Source organism: Amblyraja radiata, chromosome 29 (genome assembly GCF_010909765.2).
Source record: "Amblyraja radiata isolate CabotCenter1 chromosome 29, sAmbRad1.1.pri, whole genome shotgun sequence".
NCBI classification, from domain to species: Eukaryota; Metazoa; Chordata; class Chondrichthyes; order Rajiformes; family Rajidae; genus Amblyraja; species Amblyraja radiata.
Window position 1 is genome coordinate 16,069,881 of NC_045984.1, and position 24,657 is coordinate 16,094,537.

Below are 24,657 nucleotides of genomic sequence, written 5' to 3' on the forward strand. Positions count from 1 at the left end.
TACATTGAAGCAGGACTTAATCAAAGTTCTCTAAAAGCATCAATTTGTGCAGTGGCAATGTTGAAGACGCAATGATCTTGGAAATAAAATTCATTCATTAGTTTAGTTTAGAGGTACAGTGTGGAAACAGGCCCATTGAGTCCAGCTGACCAGTGCAGTGATCCCCACGCTAACACTATCCTACACACTAGTGATAATTAACCTACAAACCTGTACATCTTTGGAGTGTAGAAGGAAACCGGAGCACCCGGAGAAAACCCACGCAGGTCACAGGAAGAACGTAAAACTCTGTACAGGCAAGCACCCATAGTCTGGAGCAAAACCGGGTCTCTGGCACTCTACCGGTGCACCAGTGTCGCCCCTAATTTTTTTAAATTCCATTAAGCCATTTCTCCCAAATTTTAATTTTCTCATTTGATTATAAAAAAAGGCTGAGACATGCCATAATCCTCCCCATCGTTTAAAATAGTATAATGATCATAGAGTAATTCATTATTTTCAGACAATCTATGTAATTGGACTAGAGATAGCAAAATTATCAAGTTACAATATGGAGAATCTAACTACATGCAAAAGGACCAAAAGTTTGCTAAACTTGTAAGCAGCGATCTATAGAAAGGAAATCAAATTTGAGTCAGTGGACTACCTTTGTTCTTCAAAAAAACTGCAATTTAACAGATGGCTTCACTATGAACATCTGAGAACCTGGCATTTAATTCTTATTGAAGCACAGGTGAAACTGTTAGCTGGCAAAATTGAAACCCTCCCAAGGATTTGGTTAAATTGAATTGAATGCAAGTTGCAGGATACCAGAGCAAAACTCATGCCCTGTAACGTATTAACACAACAATTGATTAATGTTTTAGAATAACCTATGAATACGGGAATGGTATAGGCTAGGGGGGTGGGGTGAGAGAATTTAGCCCATTTTTCCTGATAAATACCAAAAACATTCAAGTGTACGTTATATATTCAAAAATCAAGATTTAACTACAATGCAACTGTGACATACCGCCATGGCTCATGATGGACACCCATTTGGGTGAGTGTAAAGTATTAAGCGCCCATGTCCCAAAATGGAAGTTTGATCAGCAGAGAAAACAGTGGAAAGATCAGTGCGATGATTACGTAAGGGGCTGCATTTGCTTCCCTTCTACGATTCCTGTTGCATTATGCCCCAACAGTTCCAGAGATTTAATGGAAACTAGAGCAAGTGGGACCCGTCGGGTCCCTGTCACACGGGAGGCCCGTTCCCCAAACGCAACCCGTTTCCCAACGGAATATTCAATTATAATCTGCTGACTGAGGAACGGGTTGAGAGCAAATTTTAGGTCAGGTATCACTAAAAGCTATGCTGCCATTTCTGGTGGACTAGAAATAGGGAATACATATACAGGTACTTGGCCTCACTCAGGGCAGAAGTGCCAAAGTGCTGGAGGGAAGGGATGGGGTTTAGACTAAAGAGATTTTAAGACAAGGATCTGTTTAAATTTGACAAGTATCGGTCAAGTACAAGGGTTCATTGTAGGGCTATTAAAGCTATTTCATAAAAACAATTCAGAATCAACCTCAACAGTCATACTTAAATTTACATATCCTTGTGATCATTATATTCACCAAATTAAGGTGAAAAATACTAGATGTTCTCATCATGTCATTGTGTAAACATTAACCTAGGCTGATTAATTAATTTCCACTATCAGTTATATCATCTTGCATAGAATTTCCTTGGTAAAGGTTTAACCTACTTTTTGCCCCAAAGGTCCCAATTATCCAGCTTCTATAAGAACATGTGCAGCAATTTTAGATGTTCAGTAAGAAAAACAACACACCATTGCAGCTAAGCTGTGATTTGATTGCAGAACCTATTTTATAAGTGGGAACATGAATGCTCTTCTGGATGTTATCCTTCCACACTGGGCTGAAGCCACCAATGGAATCCAACTTCAGTGTTCAATGAAAAAGGTTTCCAAATGTTTAGGACTATTTATCAGACAGAGGTACAAAATAAAGATGATCTGAGACAGAGGCTAGATGAAAGGTTATTAAAAAAGAGCCTGGATGTTATTTCAAAGAGTATTTATTCCAGTCTACATACTTCAGACCTGCTGTTTTTCTACTGGACTGTACAGCAATATGCATTTTCATGAAAATTGGTCATAAAAACTGTAACTTCTATAAAAGGCATGTACAGTAATGTTCCTAATAACCCAAATACAAACCACGTCTGCACAGTTGACATACAATCCAAAGTGACAACTTAAAAGTAAAATCATTTTCCACTTGTGCATTTTATTTCATTACTGGAATATAAAACACAATGTGCTATGCTAGTTTTGGGCAGACTTCTCAAGGGCTAGACAGATGGGGGCAGAGATAATGGGAATAAACATTACTCCTGCAATTGGAAAAAAAAGATTTAGACCATTGAGATCAACGTATGTCCTCAGTTCATTTGTGAAGTCTCAGCAATAGAGATGAACAAATGCCTCTTCAACAAATGGGCTGCAGTTCTCCAATTTACGCTCACCACTTAAAAGTCCAACAGAATATGATGTCATATCTTGATAACCCTTTCCTTCGACTTGAGCCTTCAGGGTAAAAAGATATTAAAGATATGCCTCTACTTGGCCACAGTTGCACTTCAATTTTAATCTAATTTATCCAATAATGAGGCAACATTAATAACTGCCTTTTACAATCCTTTAGGTACAATATCTAAATTGATCAAACCAGAAAAATAGTGTGCAACCTTACATATGAAAACAAAACATCAGCCATTCACCGTAATCTGGGTCATAGTTCTTTGCTTCCCACATTTCCTGCTTTTTGTTCCAATTAGAATATGGTTGCCTAGACAACAAGAACTGATTTCAAGTTGCAGCCTGCTTTGGACCCTCTGAAGTAATCCAATTTTATGGAAATTACAAAACTGGATTTTGATTGGCCTCAATACATTATCTATTGCCATCCTTCAGTAGTTTAGTTTAGTCATACCTGGGTCTTTGGAGCTGTAAGGCAGCAATACTACCGCTGCACCACTGTCTGCCCATAAATATGACACAGATACCCAAATTGCAGCCTAAAGATGATATGTGGCTCTTATCTCATCAATCCAGCATCCAAAGTACAACATTTTACTGATTGGGTGAAGATTCAGTTTGAAGGGCTTGTGTTTTTAAAAACATACTTGCCTCAATTATAGATACATTCCAAATCTGCACACTATTTTAACAATTTGAATTATGCACATCATGGAAAACGTGGATTTTAATTTTATATTTGTTCCACAAAAATATACTTGAAGTAGGATTACTATATCTTAGACACCTTGAACTATATATTTACTACACCTTGAACATTTCAATTTTTTGGAGATGAGGTACACAAAAGGTATCTTATTTCCACCTCTCTTCCACAATTCCATGTCTATTATTAACCCATTGCAGAATCTTAAGAACAGGGATTCTTTTTGGAATCATCACCACCAAATCGAGGTTATGTCACATCTTGATTGTGAGACCTTGTTGGCACAAACAAATTACCATATTTACTTCCAACACGAGTAAGAACGCTTGAGAATAATGGGAAATAAATTCAAACACAATTATCCAATAGAATCGGGATTAGCTGGGGAAATGGGCAAGGGAATGGCCGAGAGAAATTAAACCAGTCAGATGCAGTGACATTTTCCTGTAAGTTAAACAAGGCCAGGGCATACACATGAATGGCAGAACCATGGGGAGTGTTACTGAACAGCGAGACCTTGGATTGAGATCTTATTCCCTGAATGTGATGACATAGATAGATAGGGCGGTGAAGAGTGCAAAAAAGATACATAGAAATGATGCCAGGACTGGAGGGCTTGGGTTATAGAGATTGGACAAGGTGGGACTGTTTTCCTAGGTGAAATCTTATTGGGGTTTATACATTTAAGACGGGCATTGATAGGGTAAATAGTTACAATCTTAATCCCCTGGAGTCTTAAACTGAATGACAAGTTTAAGCTAGGAGGGAAAAGATTTAAAGGGGAAATGCAGAGCAAGTTTTCCACTCACGGTGATAGTGTGTATGTAGAGTGAGCTGTGAGAGAAGACAGAGGCCAGTACATTTGAGACGTTTAGAATGGTACAAACATAGGAAAGGCCTGCTATAAAATTGAATTTCTATATATCCACAAAACTACATTTTTATCTGTTTCTGGGATATACAAGGTAGCAGAGAGCATGCTGACCGGTTGCATCGTGGCTTGGTTCGGCAACTTGAGCGCCCAGGAGCGGAAAAGACTACAAAAAGTTGTAAACACCGCCCAGTCCATCATAGGCTCTGACCTCCCTACCATCGAGGGGATCTATCGCAGTCGCTGCCTCAAAGAGGTTGGCAGCATCATCTAGGACCCACACCTCAATGGTATATGGACACACTGATCTGTTCTGTATTTATGCCTACTATATTCTGTTGTGCTGAAGCAAAGCAAGAATTTAATTGTCCTATCTGGGACGCATGACAATAAACTATCTTGAATCTATCATCAAAGCATTCAATACCAATGGTAGTAGACGTCAGACTACTATCTCCTGTCAGCTGTTAGACATTCTCTAATTGTAATATGCTTCGTAATAAATTATATAAAATCTTGGTGTAATGATGAGATTGCCACCAGACACAAATGTATAACACTTAACCACCATAGCAGGCAAAGTTGAGTGAATAGGAATTTAAGCAAAAGGCTTGCCCGTTGTACAAATCTACCTAAATCTTAGATATTGTCAATTTCCAAATAAATCTACCTTAATGATGGATATTGTTAGTTTCCCATTTAATAACCTGATCATTGCAAAATCAATGGTGCATAATCATTTAGTAAACACTAGGCCTTGCCTCAGCATTTTCAATCAAAGGGAGCAAATAAAATCTAGATTCTGGATGAAAAGTAATTCTTAAAGCTGACAAGAGTCTCAACCAATTATACAACTTGTAAAATTTGACCTTTGGTGGATAATTGTTCAGTAGCACAACCTAAATGGTGCTGGTGACATTCAACATGGAAGCATGATCAATATACAACAGAAACAATCTAAGGAACTTCCTCCATGTTAATTCCAAATAGACTTCTGCACATTATTTATCATACGTCGCACTGATAGCAGAGCAGTTGGAATGAGGTAAACTTGTCCAGTAATTCAACATTGCAACACTTTTACAATAATAGAAATATTAGCTTAACTGTTCCCGAAACAAATATAGCATCAGTATTAGTGTAGTTTTATCCTCTGCTGAATGCAGTTGCCCAAGGTGAATAATGACTCAATTTGTTAATATCTGGCTCAGAGACACAAAGATTTATCCAGTTCAGAAGCACTCTGTATAAAATGATCAGTGATTAAATGCTGACAGTACATTAATGAGTTAAATAGTAGAACAATTTGTACTAAATTTCTTAAAAGCTGCATTAATTATGATTGAATTCCTTGCTCTGCATACTCCCAACCTTATCACCAAAACTGTTAGCAATTACCCTTGCGCACTGTCGATGGCATCCAGCTACATAACTGCACTTTTCATTACAAATGCTTTATGAAACCACGAGAAAAAAGAGCCAAAGGCCAATTCTGAGCATGTAAATTAAGCTTATTAGCCACATTAAAAAAAATAAAAAATAAAGGAGTTTATTAGTATGTCCCATTTCTCTTCAAAGTTAAGAAATTTCTGCAGGTTGCCTGCAAATTTATTCAAATCTTGAGATATTGAGGCACTGATTGATTGGCCAGTGAATATTCTTTATAGGTAATCTATACAGACACTTCAAATTTACTGCAAATGACTCAAACTAAAAATGTAGGCATGAAAGCATGTGGCAGAAGTTGAAAATGCAGTATTAAGTTCAACAGGACACATAATTGTGGTGCATTAATTAGCCTGCAGAACACCATTGTTTGGTAGATCTAAGTGATGTTTATTTCGCTCTTGCAAATCTATAAAGGATAAGTGCATATTTACCCATTAACATAGTGGACAATATACAGCAGTTTCATCCAATGTCGAGATAGGTTGGAAACGGTTGCTGTATTTTTCCATAGTTAAAAGTCACATAACAGTTTAAAAAAAGGTTGCCGAAAAAAGGAGAAAACAAAAGCTGAGGTATGTGGTGGTCCATGAATTCACAGCTGATAGCAATGGATTGCGTAAAAACAAAGTTGGTACTACATTTCGACCTGTTATTTGAGATAAAACTGTACTAATTATTTCAGATTAATGTTTGTATTATATTTCAGAATCTAACAGCCACAATATGACTAAAAGCCACCATAATGGGTCAATTTTGAGAACAAAACAGTCCTGATGGAGAAAGTAGCATGTTAGATCATCCAAAGTTTAGGATTCTCCTTGGTGCTTAGGGGCCAATGAATTTATCATACTAAACAAGCTTAATTGTTATTTAAGAAGTAATTGTTTGTTTTAAGACTTTATCGCTTTTTATTAAATAAATGAACAGAAGAAACAGCAGTGCTTTTTGTGGGAATATTTAGATGCAAATGTGTCATGGCCCAAAGCTGATCTGAGAAAATCTGAGTAAAACATCAAAATATAATGATAATAGTGCAAATATTAGCAAGTGATGCTGCCATCATTTTGTACATAAATACACTATGCTGATATTGAAGTTCATATCAATGTGTGGAGTGGGAAGAACTGAAAAATATTTTCAAATACTATTTTTAACTGTTTAGTTTAATCCTTTTAGGCAACTCAAGATAGTCATGGATACAGTTTAATTTGGCTTGAAAACCTGAAAATAAAACCCATGAACACTGTAAAAAAGCAAATCAAGAGTTCAGTCAGACGTCTTTTAAAACAGAATCAAACATAATTTAATATTGGTGAGAAAATAAATTAAGTACAAAATGTTTAATAACTTAAAACAGCCTTCGTCTGGCTTTGTAGCAAACTAAAATAAAGCAACAGTATTTAAACATTTACATCCATGAACTCAGTACACATCAAGCCCAGGCACATCAGTCTTGCCAGGAACTATACCTTGTACTGCATTAGTAAAAATAACTCCTACTAGCTGCCATGCATTATTTAACTCTGGGGGGAAAAAAAAGTGTAACATACAACTTTAAAATATATTACACCTGCCCATTCTTTTTGACTCAATCTCAAAACCTATGGCTGTTACTCAGGATACACCACACAAACATCCAATCTGCTTTGTACCACTTTTCCAATCCTGGAACATTTCCAACTCTTGTGCTTCTTGCAGTTTCACTCTGGAATGGTTTCACTTTTTAGTAGTTGTGGTGCTAAATATTCAAGTTAGTAACATTATTAGATACAACATACTTTCATCTCTGGTAGCTAGAACTTTGACATATCATGTTTATTAGGGCACTAAATTATATAATTATATCACCAACTGCAGAACATTGGTTCAAGGCATAACAGATCATTTATTATACCTCAACATTTTTGGAGATTTACAAATGTATTTTACCCCTCAGACCTTAGGATAAGTGGAAGAAAATAAATACTCAAATGAGCGCCATGTACAGAGGCTATAAAATGCTTACAGCCAAATTGAAAACTGTTGGGCTTACATGCATTCGAATCAGGCTACAACCTGAAAGATTCAAATCCCTATGTCATCTTTCTCATTATACATGCCAATGCATGCACTAGAACTTGTGATACTGTGCCACACATGAGGTATGTGTGTCACTGTTAATTTTAACAAGACTAAAGTTTGATTGAATTCTGAATTCAATCAAAACTATAGAAGTGGGCTGGGCTTTTTATTTTGTACTTAAATGTTCAAATTACTCCATCATGTCTCTTACTAAAAAAGTTAATTTAAACAATGTTTTGCTTCTACAAAATAAACAATTCTAAGCACAGCTACAATCTAGAATGGAGGCATTAGTGCACCTCAATGCCTAATTTGTAAACCACATTTTCATTTTACAGAGGCCAGGCAGCTTGGCCCAAAATGCAAATTTTAGCAAAATACATTTCACCCTATGAAGTCTGGGCCATGTTTGATATCTAGTGTTTCAGCTGTAAAATCCACTTCAAATACACCCCCTTATCCAATTAGTTACACTACACCATCTCCATTTTTTGTGTGTCAATTTTATGTATAATAGCAAATCAAAAGTAGTTGTCCAGTACTGAATGCCTACATTAGACAACTTTGCCAGAAATGTCAAAGATTTGAATTGGTTATGATATGGCAATTAAATCAACTTTGCCTAACTGTAACTAAGCATGGCTGAACATCTGTGTTTGTTTTTTGTAATTTAAAGGGGAAAAACATAATTAAAGCTGTTAAGGGCTACACTTTTAAAGTGCTGTTTGATACCTCTTTATACAATGAGATATAGTTGAAATTTAACTGAGGGATTATCCTAAAGACAGTTCAAAATTAACCTACAAGGAAAAAACAGATGACTTTAACAATTAATATAAACCATTTCCTCTGGTTGGAGATACAAGGATCATAAAAGCTTGGTTTTTGCAGCATTTATTTGCCTGTATCTTCTGCAGGTCATGGAGTTTGAATTTATAGTGTGCATAAATTTTACACGCAGAAATTAATAAAAGCATCAAACAAACAGATTGCTACATTTTTGTTGATACCAGAGTATTGAATTCAAGTATGTCAAGATGGCGTCAGCATTCTACACTACAAATTAATCTAGTTCCCATTAAGCACAATGCAAAAAAACAAAAACTAGTTGAGACAGCATCAAAAATATTCTGTAGATAATACTATGAATGAATATACAAATATACAAAATAAAAAAAATGATGCAACTAAAATAAAGGAAATGCCCTGTATAGTTGTCAATCTACTTTAATATTCAAGCAACTTCACGTGTTATCTGATAGCATTAGCTGAAGGTGCATTCTTTCCTGAAGAGGTGCTAATTAACATTTGGTCCCATTTTAACTCCCAATATATGTGTGATGAGCATGTGAAGCCTTTATTGCCTTTAGTTTGAACATAAAACATTGCCTTTCATTTTCTTTGAGATAAAGGAAGAATATAAAGATCCATTGGCATTGCCTGCATTTCAGCTATTGGAGGGTTTTAATATCCACTGGTCCTGTCTCAATTTCAGCTGCTTAATTTCAGATGGAAGATCTAACACTGATCCTTTGTAAAAAAATAACTTTCCAACATTTACAGGTCAGGCCTGATACTCCTGAATCTGTTTCCCCACGCTAAAATTCAACCACAATAAAGTATATTAAAAGCAAAAAAAAAATCAGAGTGGCGAACACCTACTTTAGTTTTAAGCCAGAAAGAATTTTCATTGAGTACTTGGAATGGATATAGGATATGAATGATCCCTCTCTCCTCTCCTCCAACCCAACGATCCCACCCATTCTCAAAGTCTGAAAATAATAGTGATCGGGTTAATAAGTCAACAGAAATCCAATAAATAAAAAATCGTTACTAACTATACTCAGATTACTTGGATATAAATACATTTACTTAAAATGTTAAAGAATGAAAGTTTTCAACAGAAAGACTGGATTCTTAACAAGGTGACAATTTAAACTACTCGTGCAAAACATATATCAAGAAAAATCTACCGAATAACTGGGTACAAATTAACACCATTTCTCTCTTATTTATTTTTAACTAACTACTTTCCCAAAAGAGTTAGACGTTATGATGTTGTCAAGCTCTTCAGCCACTTGCTTAAATAGCCATTCCTCACCTATAAGTGAATAGTGGCTGATTTGTTATAAAATAAGAGCTTCATAACTACTATTTTCTACATGTGGAAATAACCACATGAAATCCAATTACCCGAAGCTATAAAACTGTCTAGACAGCCGAGTGTGTACTATCCAATTTGTAAACCAGGCTGTAATGTTTGGCTCTCACCAAATGAAATTATAATTGTACAGGTGTTTTCATTACCATTACAATCCAAGAAGTTACATCTAAATCAAATTACAACCTGTCAAGCAACAGAACTCTAAAAATGGGGGCTTTGCAGTCATATGGATACAAAGTAGAGAAATAGTAATTGTCAACTGTCGCTCTTCAAAATGTAGTGAATGGGACTATCTGAAGAATCAGCAAAATCACAAACTATGCTGAGAATGAAACCAGGAATTGTATTTTGTTTTAACAGTTTTTAAAAACAGATCAAGTCTATTTCAGAATCATGCATATTCTTTTGACACTGTAAACTTGCAAGAAACTAAAGTTTCTCTATATTACAGGTTTCATTGTACTTTTTGACAAGGTGCAGTATGGTAGATATTTTGTGGTGGTTTTAAGAGGAAACATTGAGAGAGATAATGCTGTGGCAATTGGGCAAAGAATAAGAGGGGATGGAATTAATTACAGAAATATTATTGATTAATTTATCCCATTCTACATGGTTGTTCAGCTGCTTTGGAAATGTAACAATTTGAAAACTATCGAGGTTTAAAAAATGTCACTATTTCTAAATTTGAAGGAATTAAATGTCTACTGTTATTTTGCAATAAACCATTTGTGGACAATAACTGAGCACTTGGGAAAATCAGGGCAGTTTCCACAAATTAATAGAATTCATGAACTGTAAGCAAAACAAGAATCATACCTTTGAAAGACAAAAGATCTATAGTGAAGCATTATCAGTGGATGCGACCCCATGGTCTAGTTCTTCACTTAGCTTTTGCTTTGGACAGAGCAAATACTTTGGATATCACAATTAATTTTGGATACAGCATTAAGGCTTCACCACTCAACAGCACACAGGCATAAAGCAAGACAGTGAAGACCAGAGGGTGACATCTCTGATATTTACTGGCTTTGATTTTGTCGTGATTAGTTATTTCAAACAAAAGTGCAAAGTGATTGGTTATCACACAACACACCATTTAAGCTAATGGTATTAAGCAGAAACTAATTTCTATTAACTGGAGGCTGGTCAGTAAATAAAGAGGGAAATGTGAATTATAGAAGATGTACGCAAGTTTGAATTTATTTAGTTTTACCTCCAAGCAGTAATGTGTTCTAAAGTGTGTCAGATGGGAGTTCAAGGAGCACTGACCATGATATGTCGAACAATAATTGCACAATACCCATTAGCTGGAAAAATATGCCACCAAACCAACATATAAATTAATTGTTGACTATTCACTTATAAGCATGGATTTATCAGCTTATGATTGTAGAAAATTTGGCCCAGTATTCCACTAAAAAAATTCTGTTATCAAAAGTTTTATCATTTTAATCATACACAAAATACCAAAAGGAACATTTGTCAAATACAGACAGACCTTTTGGTAGAGATGTATATTGCTGAGTATTATAATCACCCAACCATAAACCATACTTCCTATAATATAAACTTCATCTCATCATTAAGCACCCAAGCTGTCAGATAGATTCTCATTTCAGAGTTGTCTTACAAATGCTGAATGTAGTTAAATAAATTGAAGATATTTAACTTGGTTGAATAATAAAACAGTTTGCTCGGATGAATAATCAGCCTTAAACCAAATTTAAGACAACAATTTGTGGTGGAAGTCAAAATAAATGAATACTTTGCTATTTTATCTCAACATGCTTTTCCAAATTATTTCAGGTACATAGTACTTCAAGTTCTATTCAAATTGAGTAAAGTCCTTCTATTTTCTACCTCAATGTAAAGCAAATTCTAAGAGTGCTATAATTATCTTCTTATCCTAATAAAAGTAAATTTCTTCTAAATACTTAAAGCAGCAAAATTAGGAGGAAGAGGCCTAGAATGATACATACAAAAATCTTAAATCAGTCACCGCTAATCGGATGGTCTTATTCCCCTCAGATGCAATCACAATAACATTCCAGCAAGTTGCTACAGTCCAATATTTACATATGAAAATTGAACTGCATGTTTTTATCACTATTTCCTCCACTATTTCTTCCTAAAAATCGTGGAAGCTGGGGAATGAGAAAAGTAACTGAAGTATACAAACTATTTTGAGACATACTAATTGAGACACTCTCAAAACCTTGTCTCATATTTAAATGCAGCACTGCATTTGGCACAAAAAGATTTAATGTATTGCTACGTTTAGTGTCAGCTCCTTATGCCACAAGTTTGAAATCAGGCTCATTTGTACATTAACATAGTTTAGCTTCCCCAAATCACTTAGCACTATCCTGAATAATATGGTAAGCCTAAGCAACAATTCTATCTTTCCAGCCTGCCCTTACTTAAACAGGACCAGTGGATTTATGTCTGCATTTAATTCTAACAAGATTTAAAAGCCGGCTACAGCAATCTACCTGCTGAAGCTTATTTAAAAGTTTACTGGTTGGCATACAAAACTTTCCATTCAAAATCCCCTGCTAGCACCCCTGTAAAAAGATTGTTTATAAAAATAGATGCTCTGTGAAGCCCACTTCAGTATAAGGTGTAAAAATCTTTGGCAAGATACCTAAAGATCAGGTGCCTGATGGCACACTGGTCCCTAAAACCCTACCATAAATTGTAAAATAAAATTGAAGCACTAAACAGCAAATTAATTTTAAAACAGAAAACAAAAACCCCAAAACAAAACAAAATTGGAGCAAAACAAAACAAATTTAATGATCATAAATGCAAAAGTAAAATCAATAGTCAAACAAAACAAAGGAAACAAAATGAAAAGAAATTATATAACAGAACATTAACAAAATTCAAAGGCAGTTTGATAAAACTTTTAGATTATTCTTTAAATCTATTTTAACAAAGCTTTGTGTTGACAGCTAACCTGCATGGAAAAACATTTAAGTACTTTCTATTCTGACGCATTATCCCAGTTTAGCATGTCAATTATGCAAAAACAAAAAAGTTAATAAAGAAATGCAATGGAGTTCACTAGATGGGGTGCAACAAACCTAAACGTTCAAAGGTTTGAATCTCCAGGAACCTACGGGAACATTTAATCTTCTCAAACACAACTTCCCAATCATGTTCTTCCACCTTGAAATTTGGCAAAATAGGTTAAAGCTACCACACTCCATTCTTGCACTATATACTGCAAAACAAATCAAATGCAATTTTCACTCTTCACACTGTTTTTCTTGAGAAATTGGAGGACAGCAAAGGTACAATTTATATAATGTACAGAAAAATATTAGCTACAGACATGGTTCAAGTGTGTAAATGAATAATTCTTAACAGATTAACTTTAACGAAAGAAATCAGGCATATTTAAATTCAGAAAGGTTCACTAATATATGAAGCTCTGCTAAAAAGGTTGTAGATTTATGAAATTGCCTACAACCAAGGGATTCGATCACGAACTCCTAGTTACAAAACATACTAAAAAGAGGCTATTGCAAATTAAAGTCATCTACTTCAAAATCTACAGAACTAAGGTATTAGTTCAATATTTCTCCTCCTAATTGGGTGTGTGGAAAAAAAGTAATATGGAAGGTAAGGTATCAAACATTTGAACATTTCTTGTTAATTGCATCCCAGAGTAATAGTAATATAAAAAAATCCTTTTCACTTATTCTAGAATGGTAGACAAAACACGTCTGTCACAACAATAAGAGTTGCTTTACACAAGTGGACTTATTCACCTTTCAGCAGTGTATTTCTAATCAAATGCTTACAAATGCGCTTAAGCTTTAAATTATGCCTTGTGAGATTTGCTGGTTTTGAAGGAGACCTGAAGGATTTTGTCTCCGAGGCGATAACCATTTAAGCTAGCAATGGCCATGGCAGCCTCCTCATAGTTTGTCATTGTTACAAATCCGAACCCTTTACACTTGTTGGTGTTGAAGTCGCGTATAACTTTGACATTGGTCACAGCTCCGAACGGGCCAAACATCTGCCACAGGATTCCCTCATCTGCGTCTTGGCCTAGGTTGTAGATGAAGATGCACCAGCCAGAAGGATTGTGACCACCAACGTTCACACCCGACAAACTACTCATATTGTCAACACTCATCGGCGAAAACCTAACAAAAAACAAAGAAAATTAACTCAAGAAGTTGGTGCCAAAAGCTTCAAAGTAATAAAAACAAATCGAAATTAGTAAAAATTCACACCACCTCAAAAAATCAAAAGGACACCAAAAAACTCGGGTCATAAGACAACGTGGAAGCTAATAATTTTAAGATGCTTGATCGGAGTAGATCCATACCATGTTTGTACAAATGCACAAGTTAGCACACCTCAACTGTACCCATAAGAGTATAATCCGATACTATTATCCAACAATTTAATATCCTTCACTTCTACAATTAGTACAGCCAAGCAAAATTAAGTAATCTCTTGTCTACTACATTGTACATGTACATAATTGCTCCTAATAACAACGTTTTATGAACCCACTGGAATTTGAAAGTATTATCACCAAAGTAAACTGACCTGGTTCAAGTATGTCACCTTGATTCGAATTGGTGCTGCAACGTTTACCACATGCTAGGTATAAAAGATTACACATCCTATTGAAAAGAGAGGCAGGTGTGCAGAGGGGCTGGGGTGGCTCTGCTGGTAAGAAATGAAATTCAGTCCTTAGTAAGGGACGACATAGGATCAGAAGATGTGGAATCCTTGTGGGTAGAGATAAGAAACTGCAAGTGTAAATAGACCTTGATGGGAGTTATATACAGGCCTAATTTGTACCCAAAATCCTAGTCAGGATGTTGGGTACAAATTACATCAGGAGATACAATCGGCACGTAAGAAAGGCAATGTTACAGTGGGCATGGGGGATTTCAATATGCAGGGTGACTGGGAAAATCACGTTGGTACTGGATCCCAAGAGAAGGAATTTGTGTCACAAACCGGATTTGATTAGGGAACTTAAGATAAGGGAACCACTAGGAGGTAGTGAGCATTATATGATAAAATTCAACCTGTAGTTTGAGAGTGAGAAGATGAAATCAGATGTGTCAGTATTACTATTGGATAAAGGTAACCACAGAGGCATGAGGGGGGAGCTGACTAAAATTGATTCAAAAAGGACCCTCGCAGGAATGACTGGAGCAACAATGGCAGTAGTTTCTGGGGGCAATTCAGAAGATGCAGGATCTTTTCATCCAAAAGAGAATGAAAGATTCCAAAGGGAGAATGAGGTGACCGTGGTGATGAGGGAAGTCAAAGACAGCATAAAACTAAAAGAAGATGCATGTAATATTGCAAGGATCACTGGGAAGCTGGAGGATGAGAATATTTTAAAGACCAACAGAAGGTAAATAAACAGGCAAATCGGGAGAAAATATGGTAAGCTAACCAATAATATAAAAGAGGATAGCAAATTTATTTTCAGATATATAAAGAGTAAACGATAGCCAAGAAAAGATAGGCTCACCTTCTTGATTAGTAAGGGTGTTAGGGGTTATGAGGCAAAGCCAGGAGAATGGGGTTGAGAGGGAAAGATAGATCAGCCATGATTGAATGGCAGAGTAGTCTTGATGGGTTGAATGGCCTTATTCTGCTCCTAGTACTTGTCAGAGCTGCCAAGTTTTGTCAGAGCATTTCAGTATTCTAGTACCTGAAAATCAGTATTTTGCTGAGGAAATCAGCACTTCTACGCGGTGCCATTTTGCTGAAAAAATGTTATTTTTATGTGCAGTCATACCCATGTAAGAGTACAAGAATGTATAACTTTGCAACCAATTGACATGTCTTCTTACTTGCAGTGCATTAATTACTTGACAGTGCATTCATTACCATCTCTTTGTATACTGCTGTTTGAATGGCTGCTTCCTGCTTTTAGCACCAGATGATGATGTAGAAGCCATTTTGGAAGCCTCCCTCGCTCCCTCTCTCTCCCTCCCTCCCCCCCTCTTTCCCTCTCTCCTTCCCCTCCAATCCTCACTCTCCTTCCTTTTTTTCTCCCTCCCTCTCTTATTCCCTACCTCCCTCTCCCCCTTGAGCCCACCCACCGTTCTGTAAAATCAAGGCCAATCCCAATGTAACTGCAATCCCACTGGTAACCTTTCACCACTAGGCTAAAGAATAATCAAAGGCTCAACTACCATCTGGAAAGAGAATTCCAAAGACTCATTGTTATACGAGAATTTTCCTGAACAGTCTGTGGCCATAGCGCAATGTGTAAAGCCCATAGCGCTCCAGCTGGTAGCGCTATTTTTTGAATCCATAACGCTGTAGCCGACAGCTCTTCGTTTAAATTCCCACGTGTTAAACTGACAGCGCTCTGTTTAAACCTGGAGCGGGACAGGCAGCGACTCTGGGGGACATTTCTGGTCGAGACCCTTTTTGATATTTAACACAAAATCGTACACGTGTTCTAATCTCATCTCTGTACAAAATACGGAAAATACGTACTACTTGGCAGCTCAGACTTATGAATGGACATTGGACTACTGGAAAATTATGCTGGAGAAGTAGTAATGTGGAATAGAGAAATGGTAGATGAATTGAATACGTTTGTGTCAGTCTTTCCAGCGGAAGATACCCATAACGTGCCTAAAATTCAGGAGGCAGAAGCGAGTGGAGTGACTATTACTAACGAGAACGTGCTTGGGAAGCTGAAAGGCGTGAAGGTGAATAAGTCGCCAGGATCAGATGGACTATACTCCAGGGTTCTGAAAGAGGTAGCTTTAAAGATCGTGGAGTCATTAGTAGTAATCTTTCAAGAATCACTAGAATCAGGAGTGATCCCAGAGGACTAGAAAATTGCAAATCTTACTCCGCTGTTCAAGAAGGGAGTGGGGCAGAAGAGGGGAAACTATAGGCTGGTTAGCCCAACTACAATTTTAGATTTTAGAGTCCATTATTAAGGATAAGACGCCCGAGTACTTAGAAGCACATAAGATAGGCCGAAGTTAGCATAGCTTTATGAAGGGGAGATCTTGCCTGAGAAAGTGAATAGTGAAAGGCCTGGATAAAGTGGATGTGGAGAGGATGTTTCCTTTTGTGGGAGAGTCTAGGACCAGAGGTAATAGCCTCAGAATTAAAGAACATTCCTTTGGGAAGAAGATGAAGAGGAATTTATTTTGTCAGAGGGTGATGAATCTGTGGAATTCATTGCCACATAAGGCTGTGGAGGCCAAGACAATGGATATGTTTAAGGCAGAAATAGATAGATACTTAATTAGTAGATGTGTCAGGGGTTATGGGTAGGCAGGAGAATGGGGTTGAGGGATAGATAAGCCATGATTTAATGGCAGCGTAGACTAAAGGCTCAAATGGCCCAATTCTGCTACTATCACATGAACGTATGAAGTAAATAGCAGGACTGACAATGGAGTCAGTGGAAGTTGTTTACCTGGATTTTCAGAGGCCTTTGATACGGTGCCATACGTGAGGCTGCTAAAGATGAGAGCTCATGGTATTAGAGGGAAGATACTAGCATGGATAGAAGGTTGGCTGAATGGCAGAAGTCAAAGAGTGGAAATAAAGGGGGCCTATTCTGGTTGGTTGCCAGTGACTAGCGTTGTTCTGCAGGGGTCGGTGTTGGGGTCGCTATTCTTCATGTTGCATATCAATGATATGGATGATGGAAATGAAGGCTTTGCGGCCAAGTATGCAGATGATACGAAGATAGGTGGAGGGGCAAGGAGTCAGCAGAAGGACTTGGACAGGTTGGGAGAATGAGCAAAGAGGTGGCAGATGGAATACAGCGTATCTAAGTGTGAGGTCATGCACGTTGGTAGTAGGAATGAAGCTTAGACTATTTTCTAAATGGGGAGAAGATTCAGAAATTGGACTGTTAAGAGACTTGGGAGTGCTGGTACAGGATTTCTAAAAGGTTAATTTGCAAGTTGAATCGATAGTAAGGCAGGAAAATGCAAAGAGAGCATTTATTTCAAGAGGACTAGAATATAAAAATAGGAATGTTAATAATGAGGCTCTATAAGGCGCTGGTATGACCGCATTTGGAATATTGCGAGCAGTTGTGGGTCTCATATCTGAGGAGGAATGTGCTGGCATTGGAGAGGGTCCAGAAGAGAATAATCCCAGGGACGGTTGGGTTAATGTATGATGAGTGTTTGACGGCACTTGGCTGTGCTCTCTGGAGTTTAGAAGGATGAGGGAGGATCTCATTTAAACCGAAGAGTGAAAGGCCTGGATAAAGTGGATTAGGAGAGGATGTTTCCACTAGCGGGAGAATCTAAGACCAGAGGGCACAGCCTCAGAATAAAGGGTGTACCTTTAGACGGGAGATGATTTAGTCAGAGGGTGGTGAAATTGTGGAATTATTGCCACAGACAACTGTGGAGGCTAAGTAAAAGGGTATTTTTTAAGCGGAGATTGACAGATTATTGATTAATAAGGGTGTCAAAGGTTACGGGGAGACAATAGGAGAATGGGGTGGAGAGGGAAAGATAGATCAGCCATGATTGAATGGCAGAGTAGACTTGAAGGGGTGAATGGCCTAATTCTGCTCCTATGACATAAATCTGCCATTTTATTTCAACTAAAAAATAAAAATAAAAACCCCACCTCATAACATCAATTAAAATGTTTCCTAACAAATACTCTTTTATGCAATTTTCCTTGAAATAAAAAGAATAAATGTAATAAAATAACTAGACAGACATTTCACTGGGAAAAATACAATGAGATTTTTAAACGTGGGAAGCAACTAAAAATGACAATGCAAATTGTGGAAAACTTAGCACATTTGTGAATATTTTAAAATCTAAACCATATGCAACATTGTTCCAGTCCACTTCGATTTTAGGCCACTTCCCAACTGTAAATAATTACACCATCTCACCAGAAAAAAAAGCCACCTTCAGACTGCCACCCAGTAAGGTGGCCCCAAAACAACAGTCTCTACCAATTCTCTTTTCCCATGTCGGGTCATAAATATTTTAGTCAAATCATCAAGATTGAACCACCCTTGCTGGGCCAACGAGGTATTAATCTGCAAAGTTAATACCTCAATGGAAGATCAATAACTCAATGAATTTGTTTCTCCCCAACCTCATCCTCCCTCATAACTAAAGTATGTTGAAATCAAAGTCCATATTCAGTCTGGGTCTTACAAAATGTGAGAGAAATCTGCTGGTGGGACTTAACCAAACTATCCAGCATTATCTAAAACAATCATTAGAGGATCTTGGAGATCAATGAATCCAACAATGCTGCCCTTTAACAAGATCCTCATAAAAATAAAATTAAGCTCAGAAATTGCTATTTGACTGAAGTATACAACATTTTTTGGAAAAATCTTTAGCAAGTCCCACACTCATCACATTATTTCCTCCATAGTTGCAGAGACAATACGAAGATTAAAAGAAACAGGAAATAAAGGAAAATAGTAAACATGTCATGGTCTCTGAACTGCAAAGGTCTGCAGAGGTGCTGAAGTAATGGCTCCATCTAAATCAGAAAGGACTAGATCCATCTGATAGCTGCGGACATTTGGCCTAAAACGGCACTACTAATTAATCCAAGATGGCTCAACCATACCCACTATTGCTGTCGGGTTTCTATAAGTGTACACAGAACTAACCATAAAAATATCTGTAAACTGAACTCAAATCCGATAAATTATTTAAGTTAGTCAAGTTCCAAATTGGTGCTCATTGAAAAGCAAATACACACATTTGGCCACATAAGATTGTTAGCATTGCACAAGAACATCTAAAGTAAAGATAGTTTAAGTCCACAAGAGACAAGCAATCATTCAAGGTATTCTTTGCTTCATTCCCATTAACCCCATCCCCCCAAATAGAGCCAGAGTAACAATAACATACCTAAATCTCTGTGCCTGATGATGCAATGGTCCTGGAAACCGCCTTGCTGGTGAATGGTACAGCTGTGCCAGCAAGGATGCATTTGTTTTCTGGTTAGGATTGGCTGCAAGTTTTACTGTAATTGGCTCAACAGCACCTGGTGGTTTGTGCCCATTCAAATTGTTAATAGCCTCATCAGCTTCAGATTTCCTGTCAAAACGAATAAAAGCCACTCCCCTGGACATACCTGAAAACGGACAATCACCATCAAATTGATCAATATAGTGATTAGGGTGCCAGCAATCCTTCAGGTGCAGTTTATCAATACAGTTCATTGATGTGTTCTGGTATACATCATCGTTACACAGAAAACCCTTGCAATAAAGGATCACTGGGGTTGGACGAGGATAGAGTCCATTTATTGCTAAATGTTTGCTACAACCGAGTGAGGGAAGTAAAGTTTAACTCGAGACTGGGAGGGAAGAAACGGAGCATTGGGGGTGGAAGGAGAGGAGGGGGTTGTCCAGTTAAACAAGCTGGAATTCACACGCCAGGGAGTCGCAGTGCCCCTGGCCCCACACGGACGGATCTGGTACTCACGTCGCCTTCATGCTCACTCTCTCTATTTCCGCAACTGGAAGCATGCAATGTGGCGGGGTTGGGGGCAAGTCCGGGGGGGGGGGGGGGGGTTGCGAGGGATGCAACCAGAGCCTCGGTCTGCTATGACCATAATCCACTATATAGAGGACCTTTATTGAGTGGGTTTACTGTATTAGTTTCAAAGTGGCATTGAGATTATTGAAAAAATATCCACACATGATCTTGGAAATAAATAAGCACAGCATTTATCAAAAGATCAGAGGTCATAGAGATAATGAAATCAACAGTTTAAAAGTCAGACACAAATTACTAGCCCTATTAATTCAATTTACGAATGCAAATTAACTTAACTAGTAACATTCCCCAATTGAATTACCTTTCCATAATATCTGTATAAACAGATGATGGCTGGTGGGTTATGGTTTATTTAGTAGCTTGCCGGGTAGGAGAGTAACCACTCCTCCTCTTCCTGTCTCACGAGTGGTGTTATTAGGTATTTATGTCCAATTTAGCCCTTTTCAACAGCCCTGCAGCTATGGAATTTGGAGTACAAGGATATCCAATCAAAAGAAGTCTAAATTAGGATGACTTTAAATGAAGACAGGCAGCCTATTTTTAAAAAATTTTTTAAATGGTATTTTCTTTGAGCAGACTGTATGCTGCCCCTTGCCCAAGCGCTGTAAATATTGCACAAGGGTCTTGTTGGGTTCCAATTTCAGATTTTGTGAATTTTAACAAACCATCTGCTTCATGAAGTTTTGGAACCTCACTATATGGAAGTTATAAATATGACCAAAAAGTACATGTAGAAATAATCCTTTTATCTTTGAAAGAAATATAAAAGTCACCCACCCGTGACTTGGTCAACAAGGACACGGGATGTAATGATGCGACCATAACGTCCAAATAGCTGCTCTAAATCCTTCTGAGTCATTGTCTTTGGCAGTCCACTCACATATAGGTTTGCATCTTTGATGCTATCGGAGCTTGGCCGGGCATATGAAACCTTTCAAAAGGATATACATATATATTTAAAAAAAATCATATCCATTGCCAAAGTTAACAGTTACTTACAATAACTGCAGTACCAAAATAGTACAACTCAAGTACTTGTTCTGACTTTCACCAATCTATCTGTTGCAGATGTATCTATCCATGACAGTATTGGTGGGAATGACCACCACAAAGTCCTATGGAGACAGAATCCCAACTTCACGGTGTAAAAGTACTTCATCACGTTGTGCGTCACTACTACCATGCTAAATGGGGCAGTCTACAAACCCAGACCCAATAACTTAGGACTGGGAATTCATAAGGCACGGCGAGCAATCAGCAGCAGCAGAACTACCCACAATCTGCAACCTCATATTCCATGCTGTATCAACACTGTCAAATCAGGTGATCAGCCCTGGTTCAATGAAGAGACCAAGTGGGCATGTCAGGACGAGCACCAGGCATACCTCAGATAGAGGGACCAACCTGGTGAAGCTTCAAGGAGTGCATGCATGCCAAATAGCATGCAGTAGAAAGCAGTGATCCCACAACCAATGGGTCAGGTCTAAGCTCTACCGTTCTGCACATCCTGGTGTGAATAATTAAACAACTCCCAGGAGGCAGCTCCACAAACACCCCATTCTCAACGATGGGTATGTCCAGCACACCAGTGCAAAAGTGAAAGCTGAAGCATTTGCAAGTATCCTCAATCAGAACTGCCATGTCGATGTTCCATCTTGGCCTCCCACAGTGGTTCTCAGCAGTCTTTAGCCAATTCCATTCACACTTGATATCAAGAAACTGCTAAAGGCTTTGGATACAGCAAAGGCTATGGGCCCTAACAAAATTCCCCTTACAGTACTGAAGACTTCTTGTCCAGACTTACTGTGGCCTTGGCCAAGCTGTTGCAGTACAGCTACAACACTGCCATCTACCAGACAATGTGGAAAATTGCCCAGGTATGTCCGGTCAACAAGTAATTGGACAAATCCAATTTTGTTAAATATCGCCCATCAGTCTACTCTCGGTCGTCAGCAAAAACTGATGGAAGAGTTCGCCGATATTGCTATCAAGTGGCACAAAAACGAATCCACAACGTTGTAATAATGAGCATATTGGCTTTGGAAAGGACATAGCTCTAAAATACACTGCATAGAAAGCTCTTCATTCTATCCCTAATTAGTACCCGTGAGGAAGACTCTTGTCTTCTTCAGTTAACACCAGAACAAGTTTGATGAGAATGACTAGGGTGCCGAGGAGCTAGTTAACCAAAGCACTAGACTTTCATGGATTGAATTCCACATCTCTCAAGGGAAGAAAAGCTGATATACCCGAAGGAATATCCAAGACTTGGAATCTTATATCAAAAAAAGATGCTGGGTCCAGGGCAGCATATCCAGCAAACAGCTATAACTACCAGCATTTGGATTCTTCAGTACATTCAATATCATTTATGGCATAAACACCCATGGGCTCATCCTACTGAGTCAAGAAATAAGAGCTTATCAAGCAGAGTTTGCAAATTCTCCCTTAGACCCTGGGTGTTCATGATGCAACGCACATTTCAAAGATGTGATAGTTAAGTTAATTAGCTACTGTAAATTAACCAAAGTGTAGAAGGCTGAGGAGAGAATCTGAAAGGCTGTTAATGGGTATATGGTAGTGAATAGGCTACAGGTGAAAAAAGGGAACAGAAATACTCTGAGCTGGTAAAGACTTGAGGGATAGAATGGCCTTCATTACATCATAAGGAAATAGGGAAGCAATGAAGATGTACAATGAACCCCTGGAAAATACAGATTATTTTCCTTGTTTTGGTAGCTGCTGCCTCAGTAAATAGTTCAGATATATGGTCAGGCATAAATAATATCAAGAAACATGGAAAATAGGTGCAGGAGTAGGCCATTCGAGCCAGCACAGCCATAAAATATGATCATGGCTGATCATCCAAGATCAGTACCCTGTTCCTGCTTTCCCCCCCCATATTCTTTGATTCCTTTAGCCCTAAGAGCAAAATCGAACTCTTTTGAAAACATCATATGTAAGATTATATTAAGATCTTACCTTAATAGTTTTTGATTGCAGCCTCAGACCATTGAGTGTATTAATAGCTCTCTCTGCATCTTTAGCGTCCACGTAATTCACAAAACCATATCCCAGGCTGTGTCCTATTTTAAACAAAGTGTATGGTAAGCAGCATCCAAGTTAACATTTCCTTAGTGTTATTATCTCTTCGTATTCCATTTAAATTAATTTACTTAGAACAGCGTTTTATCAGCTGCATTATGTGAAAATAATTGCTCACTTGAACATGTGCAGAAATGAAAACCCTTGAGTCTAAAATTTCCTCAAACCCACCATCCTACTTTGTTAACACTTGCCAAAAATACATCACCTGAATAACACCCAGGAGTTCAGGCATGTTCCAAGGAAAGGCTGACAGAATGCAGTAGCTCTCTCTTGCAACACTAGAATTTCTAGATAAAGCCAGTCAATCCTATGATCAGTTTCATTTGGAATTTTATATTCCTTTTCCAGCATAAAAATTGCAAGCAAAATCAGCAATATATTACAACTGAAAAACGATCAATGGCACCAAATTCCACCTCGAGAATTATACTGATTGAATAAAACAAGCCCCGTAACTCACAATCCATCTTCATTTCAAACTGAAACTGCACTATAAACCCAACCAAGTATAGAAGTGACACTGTCCATTCCATCACTTGCAATGTACATTTACAGTACAACGACAACACTGTGAGAACATAAAAGCACATTAGAGAGTAGAAACAAGGAAATGCATGTGTTCATTTACAAAAAAAGACAAAGTACTGGAGTAACAGCGGGTCAGGCAGCATCTCTGAAGCATGTGGATAAGTGAAGTTTTGGGTCGCGAATGTCCTTCAGACAAACATACATTTGTTCATTCATACAAATATGAACGACCAAAATACATTCATATCACTAAATAAGAATTTCTATCGCATTAATTTCTTGGAGCCTCCGTGGGTAGAGCAGGCACTACAGGAAGGATGAGCAAATGGCGAAGAATGGGGTGGGCGTGGGGAGGGGGTGGAGATGGAGGGAAGAGAGCATGAGAAAGAGCGAGTGCAAGAAGAATGTGAGAAAAAAAAGACATTGCGAAGTAAGAAGGAGAGAGAGAAGCAATAGCCAGGTGTTCTCCACAGCGCTGTGAACAGCGTTGGAAAATACAGGGGCAGAGCACAAAATAATTATTGATGCTGGCAACAATCACAGAGCTTTCATCGACATACAGACATCAGACATACTGCATAGAAGATGCTTTCCATGATCAGGACTGTGTTGAGGAACAATAATGGAATTGGTTATTTTAGATCTAGTTTCACTAATGATTCTTGAGTGGTTCCTATCTCCAATTTATAAATCTA

At 37.8% G+C, this 24,657-nt stretch overlaps 1 protein-coding gene across 1 annotated transcript in view; it reads right to left on the minus strand.

The window, feature by feature from the left end:
- Positions 1-2,064: 2,064 nt before the first annotated feature.
- elavl1 (ELAV like RNA binding protein 1) overlaps positions 2,065-24,657 on the minus strand; it is a 38,590-nt gene continuing 15,997 nt past the window's right edge. Inside the window, exons 3-6 of the mRNA XM_033046670.1 lie at positions 23,309-23,412; positions 21,104-21,257; positions 19,673-19,898; positions 2,065-13,951 (exon numbers count right to left, since the gene is read on the minus strand). Coding sequence (XP_032902561.1) covers positions 13,624-13,951; positions 19,673-19,898; positions 21,104-21,257; positions 23,309-23,412 — 812 coding nt within the window. The 3' untranslated portion in view covers positions 2,065-13,623. The remainder of the gene's footprint in view (positions 13,952-19,672; positions 19,899-21,103; positions 21,258-23,308; positions 23,413-24,657) is intronic.